The sequence below is a fragment of the Dipteris shenzhenensis genome, chromosome 24 (genome assembly GCF_047967505.1).
Source record: "Dipteris shenzhenensis isolate YYH24624 ecotype China chromosome 24, Dip_SZ_1.0, whole genome shotgun sequence".
In the NCBI taxonomy this organism is placed as follows: Eukaryota; Viridiplantae; Streptophyta; class Polypodiopsida; order Gleicheniales; family Dipteridaceae; genus Dipteris; species Dipteris shenzhenensis.
This window is the reverse complement of record NC_141619.1, coordinates 27,784,267-27,806,535: the sequence shown is the minus strand read 5'-3', so window position 1 is coordinate 27,806,535 and position 22,269 is coordinate 27,784,267. Positions and strand designations below refer to the sequence as shown.

The 22,269-nt window shown below is 44.7% G+C and overlaps 1 protein-coding gene across 3 annotated transcripts in view; it reads right to left on the bottom strand.

Annotated features, from left to right (window-relative positions):
- Positions 1-21,841, bottom strand: part of LOC147886444 (uncharacterized) — a 53,232-nt gene extending 31,391 nt beyond the window's left edge. For 2 of the 3 annotated variants that reach the window (XM_087395634.1, XM_087395635.1), the window contains exons 1-8: positions 21,422-21,841; positions 20,275-20,353; positions 19,904-19,987; positions 19,258-19,316; positions 19,111-19,133; positions 18,881-18,998; positions 12,623-12,686; positions 12,428-12,490 (exon numbers count right to left, since the gene is read on the bottom strand). In XM_087395634.1, coding sequence (XP_087251760.1) covers positions 12,428-12,490; positions 12,623-12,686; positions 18,881-18,998; positions 19,111-19,133; positions 19,258-19,316; positions 19,904-19,987; positions 20,275-20,353; positions 21,422-21,543 — 612 coding nt within the window. In that variant the 5' untranslated portion in view covers positions 21,544-21,841. The remainder of the gene's footprint in view (positions 1-12,427; positions 12,491-12,622; positions 12,687-18,880; positions 18,999-19,110; positions 19,134-19,257; positions 19,317-19,903; positions 19,988-20,274; positions 20,354-21,421) is intronic. The other variant, XM_087395636.1, reaches the window with a different exon arrangement.
- Positions 21,842-22,269: the final 428 nt, after the last annotated feature.

The following is a 22,269-nucleotide window of genomic DNA, read 5'->3' as shown; positions in this document are numbered from 1 at the left end:
CATATGCCCGAAGCATGCCTTCAACCAACTGGTTAACCTTTTCTGTACTGCCATCGGATTGTGCATGATCTGAGGAACTCATACTTAGAGTAGTTTCTAACTTCTCAAAAACAAGTGTCCAAAAGTTACTTGTAAACTTTGAGTCCCTGTCACTGACTATGTCAGATGGCAAACCATACAGCTTAAACAAGTGGTCCACAAACTCGTGAGCCAGCTGAATAGCTGATATAGTTGTTCTAGTAGGTAAGAATCTAGCCATTTTTGTCAAACGGTCGACTATGACCCAAATGGAGTCATGACCCTTGCGCGTTCGAGGCAAACCAGTAATAAAATCCATGGACATACTTTCCCATTTATTACCTGGAATCTGTAATGGCTGTAATAAGCCCACGCTTCTAAGGCGTTCTGCCTTAGTAACCTGACAAACCCGGCAACCTACTACATAGTTCTCAATAAATGCACGCATCTTAGGCCAATAAAAGGTATGCTTCACAAGAGACAGAGTCCGATGAATACCCGGATGTCCAGCACTAGGAGCATCATGACACTCCCAGAGAATCTTGGATTTAAGATCCGGAACATCTGGTACACAAATCTTTTCATTCTGGAACAGCAAGCTGTTCCTAATCATCCACTGACCTCCCGCCGCCTGTACCATAGGTGGCACAATCCCCGAGTCCTGGTCAACCATGGAGCTCCCATCCTGGACTCTCTGCTAATAAGAACTGAAATGACTATCAGTTGCGTATAGCCCTCTCAAGGATTGAAATAGGTCTGAGGATATTTCCCAAACTTAACTCGACTTAAGGCATCCGCCACACTAGTCAACGAACCCTTACGATAACGTATTTCAAAATCAAAATCTTGCATTAATTCTGCCCATCTAGCTTTCCTTCCCCTCAATTCTGATCCATCACACACATACTTAATTGACTGATGATCAGTCAATACAAGGAACTTTGAACCATACAAGTAGTGTCTCCAAACCTTAAGAGCATACACTACAGCATAAAGTTCCTTCTCGAGTGTGGGCCAACGATATTGAGTGTCGTCTAGCTTCTTACTCTGGAAAGCTACAGGTCTGCCCTCTTGGAATAGAGCTGCCCCAATCGCATAATCACTCGCATCGGCCTCTAAAACATAAGGCCGGGTAGGATCAGGTAATGCAAGAACGGGTGCTTCCTTGATGGAGAACTTCAAGGTTTCAAAAGCCTTGTTCATTGCATCATTCCAAGAGATTGGCTGAGTAGACCTGCATCCACGACCTTTCAATATGTTTGTCAAGGGTGCCGTGATATGTGAATAATCACGCACACACTTCCGAAGAAATACGGTAAATCCTAGGAAAGAACGAAGTTGTTTCACAGTCTGAGGGATCGGCCATTCTAAAACCTTCTGGATACGATCCAGATCAATGCTAATACCTTCAGAAGAAATCTTATGTCCTAAGTAAATGATCTCCTTCATAAAGAAGTCACATTTACTCATCTTGGCATAGAGCTTATGCTATCTTAGAATAACTAAGAAAATCCGGAGGTGTCCTATGTGATCCTCAAGCGTTCGACTATATACCAAGATGTCATCTAAGAACACTACAACAAATTTGCCCAGAAAATCCCTGAACAAATCGTTCATCATCTGCTGAAAAGTAGCAGGAGCATTGGTCAAACCAAAAGGTAATACAAGAAACTCGTAATGACCATACCTAGTTCGGAATGCGGTCCTATCTATGTGTTTAGCATAGATACGGATTTAGTGATAACCCGTACGCAAATCAATCTTAGTGAAATACTTCGCTCCGGCCAAACGGTCTATCAAATCATCGGAACGAGGGAGAGGGTATCGATTCTTAATTGTCACTTTATTTAATCGTTTATAATCTATACACATTCTCCAGGAAGAATCTTTCTTCTTTCTTAGGAGGACAGGTGCACCCCACGGTGATTTACTTGGGCGAATATAGCCCATATTAGGGTAATCATGTAGCTGGGTAGCTAACTCATCCTCCTCTACCTGGCTCATCCTATAAGGTGGTACACTGATAGGTTGAACCCCTAGGACTAAGTCTATGCGATGATCTACTGCCCGTTCTGGAGGTAAACCTTCCGGCAGTTGAGCAGGGAATACATCCTTAAAACTATCTAACAACATTCTCAATTCACGGTGTTCAAACACACTTAAATCATTTTTGTTTATTACAGAGACAACAAATGAAGAAAGCGGAATCAAAACACACTGATAGACATCATAACGAGAAGTGTTTAATATATTCCGAAGCTGCATCGCAGATACAATAGGTCCCTGAGAAGAGGGAATTTTATCACACTGAATACAAAATTGGGTGTCCTTATCTACAAAAGAAAGTGTATGCTCCGTCCATCCAATTTGAATATTGTGGGTTTTAAACCACTCTATTCCGATCAACAAGTCTACATGCTCCAGGTGCATAACATAACATGTAAGAGCCCCTGTGTAAGCTTGAATCCGGATGGGAAGCGCTTCAACCTTGCGATCCCAAAACTGCTTCCCAGCTGGAAGCTGCACCTCATAGGTGTGATCGCTAGGTACTGTGGACAGCCCCATCTTCTGCACAAATTTGTAATTAACAAAGTTGTGAGAGCTGCCCGGATCAAAGAGAATGTGAACCTGTTGGTCCATAACTTCTCCATAAACTCGGAAAAGATCATGGGAACCAAACAACGAAGTATTGAAAGTGCAATTACAAGAAAGTGGGCAGGTAATGACATTTACAGAAATACCTGTCATCGAGACTTGGTTCGCTCCCTTGGCTTTGGTACCTGTACCCGCCTGGAGCTTCGGTCCAAGCACCAACTTTTGGTTCTTGCGCTTTGGACACTCATTCTTGGTGTGGCCCCGCTCCTCGCAATAGAAGCAACGTCCTTCTTTCTTGAGCTTCAATGTGCGAAGGAAACGGGCTCGACCATTCTTTGCTTGAGTCAAGTTTTTCTTGGAGGCGTTCTCCGTAGACTTCGTCTCCCCGGTACCAGTCGTAGGCTGAAAGAACTTGCGTTTGTTCTTTCCACTCGTGTCGGAAACTGTAGTTGCTTTAGCACCGGCCATGGTCATGGAGAGAAATGATACTTGAGGATATCATGCAGATATCTTAACGGAAATCTTCAGAAATAAGATAACTGGAAACATATAGCTGTGTCATAATGGAATAAAACCATAGTTATGACTGTCAACTGAGGTACTGGTTTCCCCTTTATAAAATTCTTCCAGCCATGCTGAAGGCATACAGATGAATATAAAAAGAAATATATTCTCTGTTCCTGAATCAATCAGGAAGAAACACACTTTCCTTTCTCTGCAAATCCTGTTTGCCCTTTATAAAAGACAGCTGTTGATCAAGGCAGGTGGGCTTCGCGTTTGCTTCTTGGAGGGTACGTGCAGATAAGGGCCGTAGCTTAGAAAACTTGCATGGCCATCAAGAGCTCTCCAAGGCACTCATGAGTTTGTGCCTTTATGAATTTCCAATTCAATTCATTAGGCTACAATTCAACCAACTTCCCAAGGATGGTTAAAGCACGAAGCATGTCTCATCGCTCCATGACCATGCGGAGGAGAGCTTCAAGGGCCTTGCAGAAGCTTCTTTCGCCCACGGGTGTGTTTTTTTTTTGCAAGAAGTAGTAAATTCTATTAATGCTTGAAAAAACCATACAACCAGCTTCCAATAGGAGCTGTCGACGAAAACAAAGAAAAGAGCAAGTTGCCAGCTACAAGAACAACCATCTGTTTCCGGATCTCACGTCTCATCGCCTATAGAGAGTCCGAAACAGGAGCTAGAAACCATGCTGGTGGTCTATATGCCAAACGAATACCCCTCGCGGAAAGGGTGTAGAAAACTCCTGCCGGCCATGTCTGGCAGAAACGCTCCCGCCTCTCGACAATGGCTCTCGAGCCTGGAGTACCGCTTTGCCCATGGGTGTTGCAAAGGCATGCTTAAGCTTGAAAATCACCAAGCTAGATTCCCGCTCGCTCATATGGGGATTGCTTAGTCACATAATTGATGAAACATTCTTTCAAAGGTTTGAGAAATGACAGTCCCAACAGAGTGTACCTCGACTTCTTCTCTCCAACTGCGAAAGGACTGCGTCCTCAATCCCTAGGGACTGTAGGTGCTTGTGCTTCCTCTGTGGTAGATATTTCCATTCATTTCGTAGAGGCTGGATTTACGTGGCCAGAAAGTTTGAAGCTTGGACTGTAATCTGGTGAGCCGGAAAGCAGAGACAATACAACAATGAAGAGAAGCGCAGTGTAGTCCATCCCTGTGGCAATTTCTGCTTGGGTAAGGGAGAAACTTTTTTGCAATGTGATGGCTATGCCCGCTGAGCAGGCCTAGAAAATGAGATACGTAAACCCCTGTCACAACCACCGCAAGAACCTTCGTTAATTAGTGACATAGGTTCACTGGTGAATGTGATCGTGATACAGCCCTCGCTGTGGATATTCAAGACTCCTACTCCATTAGAGACACGGTGCTATCTCCAGCCTCCACGAGCTCCTCCAAGTATTATGATATCATAAAACTGCGACAGCTCGTCTGAGCAAAATGCGTGCTCTCTGGGCGAATTGAGCATGGGCATTCGCCAAAAGAGACGATTTGAATTGATGCTCAAAAACCTGATATCTTTGATTTCTTTCGTCTCTGGATGATGGATTGTTATCAATTCCATTTCACCCCCAAAACACCAGTGCGTTCAGGATTCCTGCTACCTTCCCATTCTTCCAGAAGCCAACTTTCCCACCAGTCACAACTTGGCTGCTTCTCCTTTGTGTGAGGAGCCTCTTCTAGACCATCTCGCCGGCTATGTAAAACTGAGGCTAGTCACATGAATCCTGAACTCCTACGTCAGATGCAGAACTATACTGCAACTCTATGAGTTGCTCATGCGCATGACAGTTTGCCAAGCTCCACCTAACGTGCTTCTTGCCCACACCCTTGGTAGACAACTCGTGATCGCCATTCCTTTCTAAAAACCCCGTATATTGCTTCACGGCGAATCGTCACCACAAACAGGCATAGTGAGCGTGTGCTTCCAAGAATCCTTCCAGGCTTCTTGTACTAGAATTGTCACCCTCTTGAGAAAGAGAGCAAGCCTTGCTCTAAACCACTGTCACGAAACCATTACCTGGAGCATAACTTTGGACATAAATAAATCGCCAACATTCAGGGAACACATGAACGATTTCCCACAGCCCATAGCACTAGGGTCCATAACCGAACGGGCTGGAACCCCCTAAAGGTACTTTATTACTTGAACAAAATCAGAGTATAAAGCTTGCAGTACGAGGCTGTCCAAACCCAAAATAAAAGTCCACAAACTGAATTTAACATGGGAGTGGGACACCCAGCTTCCCAAACTTGGCAACTGCCACTTGTCACAATTCTAACTAGTTGCTAATTGCATGCCAATTACTTGGCAACTCAAGAGCCTTCTAAGGCCACGGTTGCATGGACACCTCCTGGTCACTTGCTAGGCTCCATAAAAACTAGGGGAACAAACCACTCTTGAAAACCTGCAAAAACTGCCACTTGTCACAATTCTAACTAGTTGCCAGTTACATGCCAATGACCTAGCAACTCTAGAGCCTTCTAAGGCCACAGTCACATGGACACCTGCTGGTCACTTGCTAGGCTCCATAAAAACTAGGGGAACAAACCATTCTTGAACAATTAATTAAATGCACATAGCCATGGCACCCATTAATCGTTAGACTTTCGCATGCAAATAAAAATCTCTAGACTAATCCTAGTCTCTTGCATGCAACCCAATACACAAAACCAGTACTCTCATTAACCAAGGTCAACCCTCTTTGATTGTAGTCAAAGACTTTGACCGTATTCAAGGCTCCTTGACCATAGTCAAGCCTCTCTAACCAACGTCAGCTCCAAATTCTTGTGGTTGGCTAAAGTCGACCCTTTCTTGGCCACAACCAAGACTCCTTGACCCAAGTCAAGCCTCTTTGACCATAACCAATGTTTCAACCAAAAGTCAAAAGTTAACACAAGTCAACATATGTTCAACCAAAGTTAAACAACAATAAAAATACTTTTCTTTATTTCTAGGAATATCACTAGAAATGCCGTCCCGTGACAAAAGTGATACGTTTGCGGTCTAGAGATGTTATCGTAGTTTGGCCACGGACCCTAGAGAGTACAAAAAGGCCCTTGTTATAAGGGAAAAAGCACAAAAAGCAGGCCCCACAAGAGAAAAGCAGATATGGAGCGCCCAATTTGGGAAGAAAGCACGTATCAAGAGAGGCAAGCAGCTTAAAAGAGGGCCCACAAGGATGAAAGCAAGAAAATCATCTTTTTTAAGAAGAAAGCTATTGCTTTCTAGAGACAAGCACCTGTTTCTGGCAAGAAAAGTAGGCCCAGCTTTAGAAAGCACATAAAATAAGAGCCTCTAAGCTCCCAATTGTATGGAGAATCCAAGTTGTATCAGCCACTGTGAGCCAGTGGTAAAGAGCTTTCTATTGCAATAAAGACCTTCGAGAGGTCCAGCCCTTATTTCTGGGCCCTAGTGTGGCGTCTTGTTCTCTCTCGGGGGGGGTCCAGCCCTTAAATCTGGGCCCTCATGTGGCGTCTTGTTCTATCTCTCCCTCTATTGCTATTCATGTTGCAGATCCATTGTTGAGTTTTGATTCTGAATTGAGTTTCCTCTCCAAATTCATCTTTGAAGTGCCAAGTACTCAGATCTGCTGCAAATTCAATATTCTAGCTGTATATTGGTTCGAAAGGTTTCAGTACACCTCCATGTATAAAAAAGCCGGGCATGTTGTGACTCTTGGAAAAATATGATCAATGCCCCACCTGTTAGCCAATGCAACATCTTTAGCAATATGAGTGAGCATGGCACCATGTGGGCATGTCTACTGCCACATGAGCAGCAGACAGGCTGCCACATGGCCAGCAACAGACCATCCTTTTTGGGTTAAGTTTAGGGCAGGGCCACCCTTGTCAACATCATTGGCTGACTTCAGGGCTGCAAACCGTCCAACCGTGAGCCCATATCCAGGAGCTGGGCAGTTGCGCAGCACTTATAATGGGCAAAGGCCCACATCTATAGGCCTACAGGTGGTAGCAGAGCAGACTGCCAATTGGCAGTACAGACTCTTGGTCGGCAGTCTTGCAACAGGGTAAGGCCAATGGCAATATGCCATATGGCAAACTCGGCCAGCAGCAACAGCTGACCGCAGTATGCAATTGGGTGCAGCAGTAGCGGGTCAGGGTGAAAGAAAGGGCTAGACCAGGTGGCAAAGGACGACACCAGGTCACCTACAGGTGGTGGCAGAGCAGACTGCCAATCGGCAGTACAGACTCTTGGTCGGCAGTCTTGCAACAGGGTCAGGCCAATGGCAATATGCCATATGGCAAACTCGGCCAGCAGCAACAGCTGACCACAGTATGCAGTTGGGTGCAGCAGTAGTGGGTCAGGGCAAAAGAAAGGGCTAGACCAGGTGACAAAGGACAACACCAGGTCAGCTGACTTGGTTGAACTATTTAGGGGTTTGTTGAACTATCAGTATGGTTGTCCAGATCAGAGGGCTAGTACCCTATAAAACGACCTTTATGGGGGCACTCTAAGTAGTCATTTATGCGCGAGCATTGTACTATCTAGGAGCACACAAAGGGGCTGATCTACATGCTGTAGAAGACCTAGATTGTGATGCGCAAGAGGACAAGTAGGAGACTACCTAGAGCAGCTCTACTGAAGTCTATTAGAGGCATGAGCTAGAATGCAGTAGGGAAGCACGAACACAGGCATGGAGGAAGAAGGTACTCTTGGACATACCGGGCTTGCTCCAATGGCAAACAACACCAGACTGAGTTTCCAGGGTATGTATTTTCGATATACTTCATTAGATATTTCAGTAGATTGCTTTGGGATGGCTGTTTGTACAGGAATCTGGGTCGGTAAACTATCAGTCTAGTCAGCCAGGTCAGAGGGCCTAGTGCCCTATAAAAAGGCCCCTGTGGGAGCACTCCAAGTAGTCATTACTGCAGGAGCATTATACTAGCCACGAGCACAAAAGAGACAGATCTACAGGATGAAAAAGAGCCAAATTGTGATGCATAGGAGGATAAGCAGGAGAGACTAACTAGAGTAGCTACTGAAGTCTATTGAGGCACACCGTGATCTAGGAGAAGTCTAGGGCAGGATGATCAGCAAACAGTGTCTGAGTTTGGAGCCCTGGATAAGAGGATGCTTGCTGAAGGTGTTGGTACGCATTTGACAAGATTTTTACTTGGACCTAATATCTATATATGAGATTGTCGTCTGTACATCTATGTGTACTCTTTCTTTATTTGAAGTGCTCTCTCTCTCTCTTTATACATACATGCACATGGAGTGTGTTGGCATTTCAAGTTATGTTGTGAGATTTTCAGATGCTATCTACTCCACTGCAAACTAGTGGGCAGTAGCAAGTGACTCCGTTTCTCTAATAGTGACAGCAAGGATATGCCCCTCAAGGCACATGTAGGAATGTACTGTGTTCAAAACCTCTCGCAAGGGCTTCCACAAGCCATCTTCGAGTAGCATACAATAGTTTCAAGCTGCATACAGCTTGCAAAAAGCAAAAATGAAACTCCTTCCATTTATAATTGTAGCAAGAACTTGGTGACAGCTCCTCTTTACATGGTCTAAAAGCTCTCCTTCATGATAGCACATAGAGTGGAATTGCAAGTAGAAGTGAAAAGCAAGTCCTCTAATCCACGAAGGTGATGAGAGAGCACAAGGGTGTGAGAATGCATATTGAATGAGTAACCAATACACAAGCTACCAACAACTAGGAATGCAAAAGAAACAGGCTTATGAACCCTAAAGGGTGATGGCACCAATAACTAGGACATACATGATACCTGAGCTTAACTAGTCTTAGAATCGAAGATAACCCATGGTGGAATCATAAAGGCCAACCCTGATCTGACTACGCTCACATAACCAGTGTTCTATATACTTCAAAACACACAACTCGTGGGTTTGCTTCTCATAATAGGATCACTTTCACCTCCATATGTAGGACCCCCCTAAATTCTCATCTAGATGCTCCATAAGATTGGTAAATAGCTCGAGCACATTACAAGCATACACTAACAATTCCGAGCTGAGGATCTGCAATCGATAAAGAAAGAAACATCTAGCTACCACTATCCATTAAAAGATGGAACCCTAACTGCTTTCCTTTTAACCGAAGGGCTCTAGAGGCTAGTATTCCTGAAAAAAGGGGGAAAAGAAGAAAAGACTTATATTCCTGCCAAAGATGAACCTGAGCTGCAAAGCAAGGTACTCCTTCGTCACCCCAATTCTAACTATAAGAATTTGGATATACCCCACAAGTTTAGCATTTTGCACCATACAAAGATAACATGAATGAATTAAGTCTGCTTGTTCCTGACAAGTCAATCTACATTGCAACTGAAGACCTACTATAAGTACTAAAAGAAAGCATCAATCATGAAAGAGACATAGGATGATTGAGTTGCAACTAGCCCATTTCTTTTCTCTGGGGGGAAAAAGAAAGCCTAGGCTGTTCCTCTAAAGAAGTACTGACCGTCTTGCTTATGAGCTGGAATGACTTCCTGGACATTGCTCCAACAACTTAATAAACCTTAATCTATTTGTGATATGGGATTGATGGGTGCAAGGAGCAATGGAGTGCAAGTGGAATGCAAGGGGGCAAGCAATAGCTGAGAGAACACCAAGTACTCGCAATGGATAATGAGAAAGTACATGTTGTGGCCTATCCAAGCCCCAAAGTCAACCAAATAGTTGACCAATGAAGTTAACCTGAGGGTCTATAAGGCCATACCAGGGCCAAGTGCTAAGAGGGCTGCCTTGGTGTGCTGCAAGCACTACCCTGTATAGGCTGTCTATGGGATGTGTGTACCTTGTCAAATGCTGCCCATGATGATGCCTAGCTTTCTAGCCATTCTGGATCCACATCTGCTCCAAAATTACCGCAGCCCGCTGCTCTTCAGGGCATGTGCACGGCTGCTATTAGTCCTGCTTTGCTTCTACTAGTTGGCTAGCCACACTTTGCTAGCTAAGGGCTGCTCTTATGTTGCTTTCTATTGGCGATTTGCTAGCTGAGTCCTTATACAAGTCAAGTAACCTTGTAAAGCCAAACTAAAGCTGTCCTCGGGGCTGATTCCTCCCACTGACTAACATTACCAGTGCTGAAGTATATGTGCTATTACATGGCATTCAACTAGCTGTTGAGAGGGTTGTCAAGCCTACTATAGGTGGATGTTTGGGGGGACCTCTAATGCTGATAAAATACTGTTTGTGTGGTTAAATCAAGGGCCTAGTGAGGCCTACCACAAGGCTACCTCTTCTCCCTACAATCATGGCCCGAAACAATCATTGCTCCCCCCTCTGCCTCTAGGTCAATCTTTACTTGCTCACTTAGAAGAACCCCATGCGAGTGTGCCAAAAGAATGTCAGGACAAGGTATCTGGAGCAATTGGGGGTCCACAAAAAATCCACCCACCCAATTGCATATGGATGTGGTCATTCTTGACTGCCTACCAGTCAGCAAATTAGGCAAATTTTATGGTTGGCTGTAGCTGACCTGGCCGGCCAAGAATGGCTGCCCCAAAGGCACTAGCCGACTTGGCTGTCCAACGGATTGAGACTGGTTCTACCCCACACGTGGCCCATATGGCCAGGCATATGGCAGCCCCATATGGGCTACTTATTGCCCTATATGGTCCAACCCTATATATAGTGCCCTTTGCCCCCATGATTTTTGGCATATGAAAACCCCTAGAAGAGCACATAAATGGAACACTTACTCGGCTGTACTCAATTGGTACTCGCACATCAAAAAGCACTCGAGTTTCAGCATATTGTCATCTCTTGTGCACGTGCTATCTTAGTCCTACTTTTGATCTAGTCTTGTTGCTTCTACATGCTTGATCTCTCGGTGGAATCCAGGAGAGTGGTTTTGGTCGTCTCGGGTAGGCCACAAAGACAGTGGAGGAGGTTCCCAAATAGGACGGCGACTACAGATGGAGGCATCGTCTTGGACCCCTTCCGAGGGAGAGACACTGGGCTATGTAGCAGGTATCGCAAGAGGTATGCTCACGTTTTTGGACACCACTCTGGTCCAGCCTTCGACCACGGAAGATCTCGTACTTCTTCTGGTTGACAGCCCATGGGGGCTTACCCACAGGCCCTTCGCTAGAGCAGATACAGGTGGATGAGCACTGTCATTGTTGCTTGGAGGGTGTGTTGGAGACGATCCCGCATTGCCTTTGGAGCTGCCGAGCGTCCAGATGATCTGGTTAGGACCCCTCTGAATTGTTGCACAGTCTCCACCCGGACTTCACCTAGGGCATGGGGGCCTGGTTGACAGAGGAGCATGCCTTCATGAGGCGAACCAGCCATCCCGACACAATTCTGGAGAATGGTATGTGGGAGACTGTGGCCAGCATCATGGTGTGGAACATCTAGGTTGCTCCTTGCAGCCTAGTGACGGGGGGACATCGGATTCCACCGACAGCCACTCTGGTTGCTATTTGGCAGGATATCATGTATACTTTGTGCGCCACCTAGAAGCGTGGGGCATCGGACTTTAGAGCGACTGCTGAAAGGCAGGAGCATTTTTGCAAGGCACGTGCCACGAGGAATTCATTGGTTGTATAACCCCCCCCTGGTTGTTAGTCCCTGTCCTCGAGACACACTAGGCAGTGAGCTGGGTCCTCGGGAGGCAGGCTGGCCTTCACCAGGCTTGAGGGTTTTCTTTGATGGTCGGCGCCTTCAGAAACAGCCAACTTGTATGGTTTATGTTTTTCAGCATTGATAGAAAGTTCCTTTTTCTAAATTTTTTTTAAAACATGCTTGATCTAATCCTTGTGCCCTCTACATGATTCCTTATTAGCATACCTTCTGTCAAGTCGCCTCCTTCACTGCCCTGAGGCACCACATAGCCACTTGACAATGCCTTGACGAGTGATCCACACCCATCATAAATGACAGTGAGTTACAATGTCCCTCTAAATCAGGGCTTACAAATGAGATATGCACCTCTAGCCCGCCGAGCCCTATGCAACATAGATAGCATGTGGTAGCATGCCCAATATCAAGGCAATGATGCAAGTGTTAAGAACTAGTTTTGTATAACAAGGTGAACAGACACAATTTTACACAAAACTTTATAGGGTTCAAGCAAGCATTTACAAATATGCTTTGTACCCATTGCATAATTTGCTTTCATTTTTTTTCAAACAACGAAGGTATTGCCTAAGAGTATCCTTTTTGCATAACTTACCACTAGTCTTTCCATCCTTTCTATTTTTCAAGTATCAATGGTTTTAAACATCACTAACATATGATGTCATCCACAATCCATTCAAATAAACCAGCAACAAAATAGCCAATATTGATAATAGCACCTCTATGATTTGATGCTTCCGAATATTTGCCATTCGAAATGCCAAAACAGGAACACCATGCTCCTATACATCAAAAGGACAATAGAAAAAGAGGGGCATCAAAATGTGCAGTTCTTAACCAGCATGTGAAGAATCTGCCGCATTGCTCTCAGATAAACTGACTTCATTGAAGTAGTCATTGAACACCAACATTACCTTATAAAGTACCATTTTTTTGCTGAAAATGAAGGTTTGTGCTCTTCGGGTTGGCAAGGAGAATCTGCCACAAACGATATAAAAATTGTAAAGTTCTAAGGATTCAACAACCCCAAAAACGATAAAAGATATTATTCAAGATTTAAAGTCTTGGTATGAAATATAAATTGTCATAGTTGCAGCCACATGTTTGACTTTTAACGTTTGATACAACTGAAAAAAATTGGTGAAATTTCCAACGTATGTAAAAGTGGGTTTTCTAAATAATATTCATATATATAGATATAAACACTCTAAAATAACATATAAAAACGTGGTTTAAAGGGCTGATGATCACTAGTAAAATCTTGGAAATGGAAATGGCCTTTCAAGTTTGACATTTCAAAACATTCAAGGTTCTATAAAATCAAGGATGTAGGTGACAAGCAAGCTTAAAATCAAGATTGACTTAGGTTCAGACTAGAGTTGGCATAGATGAGGTCTTAATCCCTTGGGGAGAGCTGCTCAGAAAGGCATGGCTAATCTGGGAAAAGCGAGCTATTTATGGCACAGCCCTTGTAATTACGATTAGGTGGCAAATATAGCCAGGCTTATGAATATCAGCTAAAGGCTCATCGTTCAGGAACTTGAATGAAGCAACTCCCAAGCATATGACCTGATGGCTTGAGAGTAGTAGCTTCATATCGTACAAGCTTCCTGGTAGTCTAGTCCTTAAGGTCAGAAGTGATGCCTATAGCTGGGGCATGAGCTCTATAGATTGCCCCTTGAAGCTTTGCTGTCATTTATATGTTCTTCTACTATGTCTTGACCCCTGGATGGATTTGTACTAAAGGCAATTACCTGCAATATTAGTATAAGAGCCAGGTTTGAGTAGTTCATGCATTGTCTATTACACAAGCTAATTTCAAGCATAGGCAGCTTGGAGGAGCTGATCTGGGTAGCAGATCTGCCCGACTTGGTCAGCCATCTGGTTGGCTAGGCAATCTGCAAAATCCAAGGTCTACAGACCCTGGTCAGCTGCAGTAGGATCGGCCAATCCTACAAAGTGGCCAGCCAGTTTCATGCCCCACATAAGGAGGTCATTGGCCTCCTTTGGTCTTTCAAAGACTATTATAAACTTTCTTTCTTCCTTTCTTTTGAGTTGGATCCCGAGCTCTAATTACTCGTGGATAACACATGACCAGTGAGTTTCAGTTTAGTGGCGTTCCCCAACGTTAATAAATCTCTCTCTCTCTCTCTCTCTCTCTCTCTCTCTCTCTCTCTGTGTGTGTGTGTGTGCTCAGCCTCTTTGCCTCAGCCATGCGTCACCCACTCCGCCTCCCCTCCGCTCAATCTCTCCGCCTCAGCCCCCCCTCACCCGCTCAGCCTTTCCACCTCTCTCTCTCTCTCTCTCTCTCTCTCTCTCTCTCTCTCTCTCTCACTCTACCCGCTCCACCTGCCCACTACCACCTGGGACCGTACCCTATAATAGCTGGTACGATGATGAGTGTGAGGCTCTACGCCGTCAGCTCAGATTCGAAACCAAAAACAGTCTTCCGAGCGTACCAAAGACGCTCCGCGAGTACCGTCGACTGGTATGCAAGAAGAAACTTGACTTTGTGCGCCGGAACGAGGAGGAGCTGCTGAACATTCTATTCAGTAACAATTCTAAGGACTTTTGGCGGATATTTCTAGAGGGACAGTCCCCCTCACCACTCACTGACACTCAGGTGTGGTCTGATTATGCACGCACACTCTATGATATCCCAAATTAGCCAATCCCTAACCTATCACATATGCCACGCCCCACATCCTCCACCCTCTTCACTAGGGGGGGGTAAAGGATGCCGTAATGAAACTCATAGTAGCCGAGCGAAGGATCATGAGTAACTATGCACTGAGTTCATTGCATATGGGATTAACCTCCTAGCCCCGATCTTAGCAAAGCTATTTAATGAAGCTGTTTGCTTAGGGTTTCCATGCACTTGGACCATTAACACTATCTCACCCGTTCACAAGGCAGGGGATCCCATGAGCCCAGAGAACTACAGAACCATTATGATTGGACATGTCATTTCCAAGATCTATGCATTAGTACTTGATTCTGAGGTCAGCAGATTTGCGGAGTGTCGAGGACTCAGAGCAGCGGGACAGGCCAGTTTCAAGCGGGATCATGGGACCATGGACCACACTCTCGCGCTCAGATGTATCATCGAGGAGGCGAGGGCACGGAAGCAGAGGGTTTATTGTTGCTTTGTAATTTTCGCAAGGCATTTGACACTGTTTCGAGAGCCCGCCTCATACAACACCTATAGGATTTGGGTTATGGCCAGGAGATCATCTGGGCTATCATAGCACTTTATGAGCGAATTTCAGGCAAAGTCCGAACAAGATCTGGATGGACAGACGAGATCATGAGCACTATCGGGGTCAAACAAGGGTGTCCATTATCACCTACCTTGTTTGGCCTCTACATTGACGAGCTCAAGACAGTGATGCAGACACAGGGAGGGGTAGGTTGCTCTCTCGCGGGCACACTGATCCGGATATTGTTTTACGCAGATGACATGGCTCTCTTGTCTTCCTCAGCAAAGGGGTTCCAGAGACACCTTGACGCACTACAGTCCTTCTATGAGTCTCATGATTTGAAGATCAACTTGGGTAAAACCAAGGCTATGACCTTCAATACATCTCGAGCCATCATGCGCGAAAAGCAGTTCGCATTTGATGGGTCCCTTGTTGAGATAGTTTCATCATACACTTATCTTGGGGTCGTCTTTTTCGGACCCATCTTCACTATGAGACCCACGATGCATGCATGCCTGAGCAAAGGATATGCTTCATTGGCTAGACTAGAGAGGCAGTGCTTCCACTCTCACTTTCAGGATCCACGGACCAAAGGGTTGCTTTTTGACTCCTTGGTCCGCCCAACAAGGATGTATGGCAATCCATGCTGGGGGCCATTGTCGGATACAGAGTGGGCCAAGGTGGAGCGGCTACAGGTTCTCACGTTATCACGGATGATCCATGGTAAGCCATCCGTTCCTCACCAGATCATTCGGGCGGAGTTTGGGTCACCCCCATTACAACTAAATGCTGCATTTCACATCATTACGTATCTATGCCGAGTCAAGGAGTATGGAGATTACACCTCCGGGCATCCTCTTCTATGGCACTTGCAGCAGGGGGAGACCAGAGGTGCTGATATGCATGCACAGAGAGATGGTTTGCGGGACTAGGGCTCCACATGGACAGACTACCTCCATTCCAGTACAGCATGGATGCTCCATTCTCTCCCCTCCTATCACACGAGGTCAACCAGGTTATCTGTGAGGATCTACTATAGCTACACACATTCCGGACCTGGTTGGACCCGAGTGATCTTCCAGGTGAAGCTGGGCTTCTACAGAGATCACTTCTTCATATCACAGTGGAGGGTTTCATTGATCCACCAGGATACACGCAGATTCACCTACCCCACTCGTTGAGGATCTCTCTTGGGCAGTTCCGGATCACTTCACACAGACTTCGTATTGAGAGCGACGGAGCAGAGCGGTTACTTAGGGAGAGGCGCATATGCACACTATGTGACATGCAAGAGGTTGAGACAGAGGAGCATTTCATCTTCAGGTGTCCCATTTACTATGAGATCCGAGGGCGTTTCTACTGCCTCTTCGAAGATAGTTATGGGGTTTTTGCCCTTTTCCTCTCCTACCCAAACCAGCGGTGTTTGGCTTGTTTCATTCATGAGATGCTTAGACACCGCGAGAGGATACTCCAAGCATGGAGATAGAAGCAGACTTCTTCCTCGGTTGATACCTCTCAAAGCTCTATCACGGAGTTCTTTCAACCAGATCACATAGACCCCCACGAGACGAGACCTCGGCATGACCGTGACCCGGAGCCTGTGACCCGACAGCTAAAACAGAGGGTTGACACACAGATCATACTTGGGGACATCCCCTTCTTGTTTAGGATTGGTGCCCGACCGACGGGGGTCACAGTGGCCCTGGTTAGACGCAGAGCTACGACCAGGAGACGTACCAGGACTGCACCCTTGAGGGGCCGATAGCGCTCTATTGCTGACCTCATGCCTCCACTGCCTCATCCATCCTGATGTCCTACTGCTGCTGCTGATGATGATGATGTGGATGCTGATGCTGAGATTGATATATATAGTCAACTATCAACATGACTATGTTGTACTTAGGACTTAGTACTGCCATTTTGCATTCTGCATTGGTGTGGATGCTCGTTTAGTAGCTCCACTACAACAACTCATTGTATCAGGTTTTTCACAGTCTCATAGACCCATCGGTCTTCCGAAGACTTTAATAAACTTTCTTTCTTTCTTTCTCTCTCTCGTCCGTACCTCTCCCGCCCGTACAACCCTGCCCGTACCTCTCCGTCCGTACTTCTCCGTTCGTACAGCCCGTCAGCAGCAAACACACTAACCCTAACCCCAAGTTGGGCTAAACCCCCAACCCAACCCGGGGGTTAGGTTCAGCTAGGGGGTTCAACAAAAAGCCAGTTATGGACTGGCCTACCCTCTCCTCCAAGTCCCCCTCAACTCCTTCATCAGGACTTGGTACTCTACAGTTGCAGCCATGACACCCTCTCCAGAATTACCAACAAGAAGGCTCAAAACGACCGATCCTTGGGCAACAGGATCAGATTTTTTATCTGCAGCAAGCACTGAGAGAGCTACGATCTTGTAAGGATTCCCCCCCTACCCGGCAGCTAGTCTCTACACTCAAAGATCTTGTTCACATTGAAAGTACAAACAGCTAAGAAGGGAGTAATTGTGGAAGTGGACATCAAAGCAAGTAAGTCTGATATTCAAGCAGAGATCAAAGAACACGAAGCTAGAAGTGATAATGCGCTGAAGATTAGAATAGGGGGATAGAAGATTGGTACAAAGAGGAGGACACATATAGTGAAATATTGACAAAGATCAAAGCAAGCTTGCCCAACATTGAATGGGTGGATGATGATGAGCAGGATGATGATGGCTCCAGGCCAACTTCTATTATGCACTATAAAGGTCATGCAATCCTTACACTGAAGTCAAAAAATATGCGGATCCAGCTTGTTCGACAATCTTACAAGCTGAAGGGTACCCAAGTATGGATAGCAGAGGAGCTTATACAGGCTCAACTCAAGAATAAGGCAACTGAATTAACTAAATTCAAGGCTGCCAGAAAGAATGGAAAATGGGCAGTTTACCGTGAAGGCGTAGCCCTAATCAAAGAGTTTAAATCAAAACCAAAAGACTCTCAGTCTTAAACTAATGTATGGCTGTTTACTCTTTCAAACTATTATGTAGGCACTCTAAAATAATGAGGGTTGCTTTTTGCACTCCTTGGGAGCTGCCATGTGCCCTCCCTAAAGCAGATGTACTACAGGGTTTCTTGCTGTCCCATAGACCTTTTGGTCTCCAGTGGACGTTAATAGACTTTCTCTCTCTCTCTCTCTCTCTCTCTCTCTCTCTCTCTCTCTCCCCTCAGAGGAGGCCGCTAGAGACGCGGCATCACCCTTGATGTAGCCCATCAGATACAGAGATCAAGGAGACCACGCGCTCCGCCACTCTGAGAGACAGCTCGACAGACACAGATACGAGATCTCCTAGCATCCCATCAGAGAGCCACCAGGGTGCCTGGATATATATGGATCCTGTGCATGTACTCGGAGCATTAGCTTTGAGCACCTCATAATATTGCGCTATTTGCCACTTTGCTATTTTGCTCACTAGTATGTCAGTTACCAAGAGACCTCACTATGCCTTCCACCTGGCTGCTATGAAGCCCCTCTATAATCCCAATCGCACTCTAGAAATGGGCCAACCAGGGGCTGCAGGGGCCGTCCCCTTGTTGATCTGGCTGACCACTTCTAGGGCTTTACATGTATTATCGTATGGCAGGTAAGGTCCCTAATGGCACCCCAGAATCTTAAAATCCTCTTGCAGCAGATGTTACAATCGCCTGTTGCAATTTCTTCCTATATTTATCTTCTGGGTTACTTCAAATTTCTTAGATTTATACTATGGAATTCTTTTTGTCCTTATATACTAGCATCAGCTCTTTGTTTCTGTGCTTGGAGGCTCAACTGGGATCATAAAACAGATAGCAGCATGCAGTACATGATACTACCTAACTCTGATCATATAAATATTTGCTATTCGTAAACCAAAAGGGTGACGACATTTCTGACAATTGATGAGGGCAGTAAGTAAATGCAGTCACTTCGAACAAAAGTAAAACTCGAAGGGATACAGACAACCTTGCATAGAAGACACCAAGTAAAGAGTAAGCAATAATCAAGCTTGCAAATGATTGTGTTATGACCAACACATTTGTCATGGTACAATTGGGATCGGGTGTCAGGTCTCCACCATAACCTGCCATGACATAACCACTATTACTGGGAGAAAAGGCTTGCTACTCTTTTCCCTGCCCATAACAATTCAACAAAAAAAAAGCATTTACAACAATTAAACTAGGCAAACACACCTATAGTCATGGACGTTTGTACACTGTTGAAGGTGACAACAAAGAGCAAGGAAGCACCAATGTCAGAATGTATCTCTCTTTACACTTCAAATGGTGACGCTCTTCAAATATCTTCATAGCCTGGATACGGTTTAGTTGAGAGAGTACCTGAACCAGAAGGCATGACTGAATGACTGTACACCAGGAATACAAAAGTTGTGACAGCCCTATCAGATAAATTGAGAATTTTTAGTACCTAGACAATAACTGTCACCAGGGAACTCAGCTTACATTACCATATGCCAGAAGGCATGGCTAAATTCTTGTAACAGGAACAAGAAGTCTTATTACTAAGCTCAGATTAGAGAACGAACTCTTATTGCTAAGATTAGATTACAGAAAGTTGCGATGATTATTATATACCCATGTGAATCCAGGAGCATGCCCAAACTCATCATGTAAAAGCAAAACCAAAAGGAACGTTAACTTAATGACAGTCTTGCAGAGAAGTAACAATCATCAGCTCCCACACACAACAGGGACTACCTACTATGGCATCCCCTTATTAATGCCTTTGTACACAAGGCATATTGATAAAGAAACTTAACAGTAACACTGATCCAAAGTGCACCTTTGTACATGAATACAGATGAACAAACCATACAGCTTATACTGCTTCCCTCATACAATCAAGAAGCACAGTAGCATCTAGACCAGAAAAGATGAGCCACATTAGCGCCACCGGCAAAGCATTGACATTGTCATATAGCTGTGCAAGAAGAGTTAGAGTTATTGAGATGTTGCTCGCACTTACATCATAGTAGAATGGGATGGCAAAAGCGAAGAACAGAAGAAAATAAGTGCATAAAAGCACAATAGAGAATCTTAAATTTGGCATCTGCAAAACATTAAAAACCAGATTTCAACTCAAGAAATACTATAGTTGGAAGCAGTCTAGCTCAAAAATATTTATAACTGCAACTGTCTAAGCTATATCAAAAATGACGCAGGGCTTCAGGGTTGTGAACCAACTGCATTACTACTCATTTTGCCTAGTCTCTTCCCAATATGCTACAAGATTAACGTGGCAACACATTCAGAGAATAGCAATTCGTTACCAATATTCAACAAAACAAAACGTAATTTATTCGAAACTCACATCTTTACATGTTAAAAATCACTTACATTAACAAGAGTGTGAAACATGTCACCCCAATATAAAAATGTCTTTGGTAGCCCACATATTTCCACGTTAAGCTCTCCTCTGTGAGTCAAAAAACACAATAAAAAGGAACACATTATCAAAACGTTGACAGTAAAGCCATTGTGTTCAAATGTTAACGAGAATCCATCCATTTTTAGAAGGCATAGCTTTTGATCTCTGCCCAAGCAAAAGACTCTGAGATATGAAATGTTTAATATGGGACTCGGGAGATATGCAGAATTATCCTCGTAGTAATATATGATCCTGGCAAAACTTGAGTAGCCTCCCAATGAAGGCTGCAGAAAGCTTTGAACCACATGAATTGAAAGGTAAAGACTTTGAAGACACAAAAACTTTTGAGGCGTGCCGTTAGGCTGTATTTGTAAAGATTCTTAGACATTAGTGATTCAATATCACCTAAAGAGTCTACATGTGGCTAAAAAATGGTATCTATTCACTTCTCTCAGAAGACTCGTTCACAGCACTCTCTAAGGTGACAAATGCATCCATTTGTAAAATAAAGCATGGTATATAAGACAATGATGATATACTAAATGTAACTCTCCCCACAACGCAGTGAAACCAGATTATCGTTGATTTGAACTACTGACAAGTAAAGTTACAATACTTAAGAAGCCAGAATAATCGAAATTACTTTCGGAAACATCCCTGACGGAACCAAAGGTATGAAAATGGAATGGGACTTACAACTTGAACAAGCAAAACATGGCCACATTTCAGGCCAACAATCGTCACAGTATGTTATTTAGATCAGCTTATAAGAATAACTGGAGCTAAAAACGAAGGGTATCCGCATGATTACGCGATTGGACGAAGAGAGCTGGAAAAAAGGATGTCAAAAAGTCCACGAAAACAGTATGCACGGAGACACATCATTGACGATGTCTCAAAGTCAGTCTCTGTTTTGCTCCAAGCTTCAAGCTCGCTAACGGGAACGGAATGCATGTCTTGAAGCCCAAAAAACTTTCAATGTATTAAAGCCATATTAAAGAGCTGCCAAAATTGCCAACGCGGGAATGCGCTACTGGTCTAAACAAACGAAGCCAGGAGGATGCAACCATAGTGCGCCATAGAATACTTGTGTGTGTGAACCAGAATTCTAGTTACCCTTTGTTCACTAACGGGAGCTTCTTTTGCTTCTGTTGCTCCTTTTCCAGAAATGGAACCTTGAGATCATTACTTCCAAGCCGTTGTAATTCCGTTTTTCCAACGTCTTCAGGGCTGTCCATCTCGCGATCACAGCAATTCAGAGCTTAATAACAATTTCTCAAGGAGAGACTACAGAGGAACACAATGAAAATGTCTTCTCCAAATCATGTTGAGAGATTCTGATGTAAGCCGTGGAGAATGTGCAGGCGAAGGAAGTGATTGCAGGGACAAAGCGGAGAGAGCTATACGATGGTGAGCAGGGAAGGCATACGATGAGGATTTTGAGGAGGAAGAGGAATGCAAGAGAGCAAATGCAATCAAAGGAAGAAGAAGAAGAAGAAGAAGAAGAAGAAAAAGAAAGAGTTTGTTTTTTTTGAGTTGCCGGTTTTTTTTTTTTTGGTCTTTCCAAATTTTGTTCAGGGGCCGAAATTTGCGGCTCCCCTCAACACTCCACGTCACCCCCTCCCACTCAGCATGTATCCGAGTGCCCACATCATCACATCGCATTTATGCTTCCCAATTCCTTGACTAGTCCACTTCCTACTTAGCCCGTCAGTCAAGTCAATTTTTGCTACTTCTAGACTCTTCGTCACAAATCAACTAGCCCGATCAGCTCCTAGCATTACCTACACCTCTTGCCTTTAGATGTGGTAGGGACCCTGCAGTATGCCGCCGACCAGCCACGGCAGCAACTCCACGCGGTGTGGGGCTTGCCCGCCTGAGACGGCCTCCCCACATCGGTGGTGGCAAGGAGAATTTGCAACCCTTCACCTGCTAAATGATACCACCACCATTTTCACTCATGT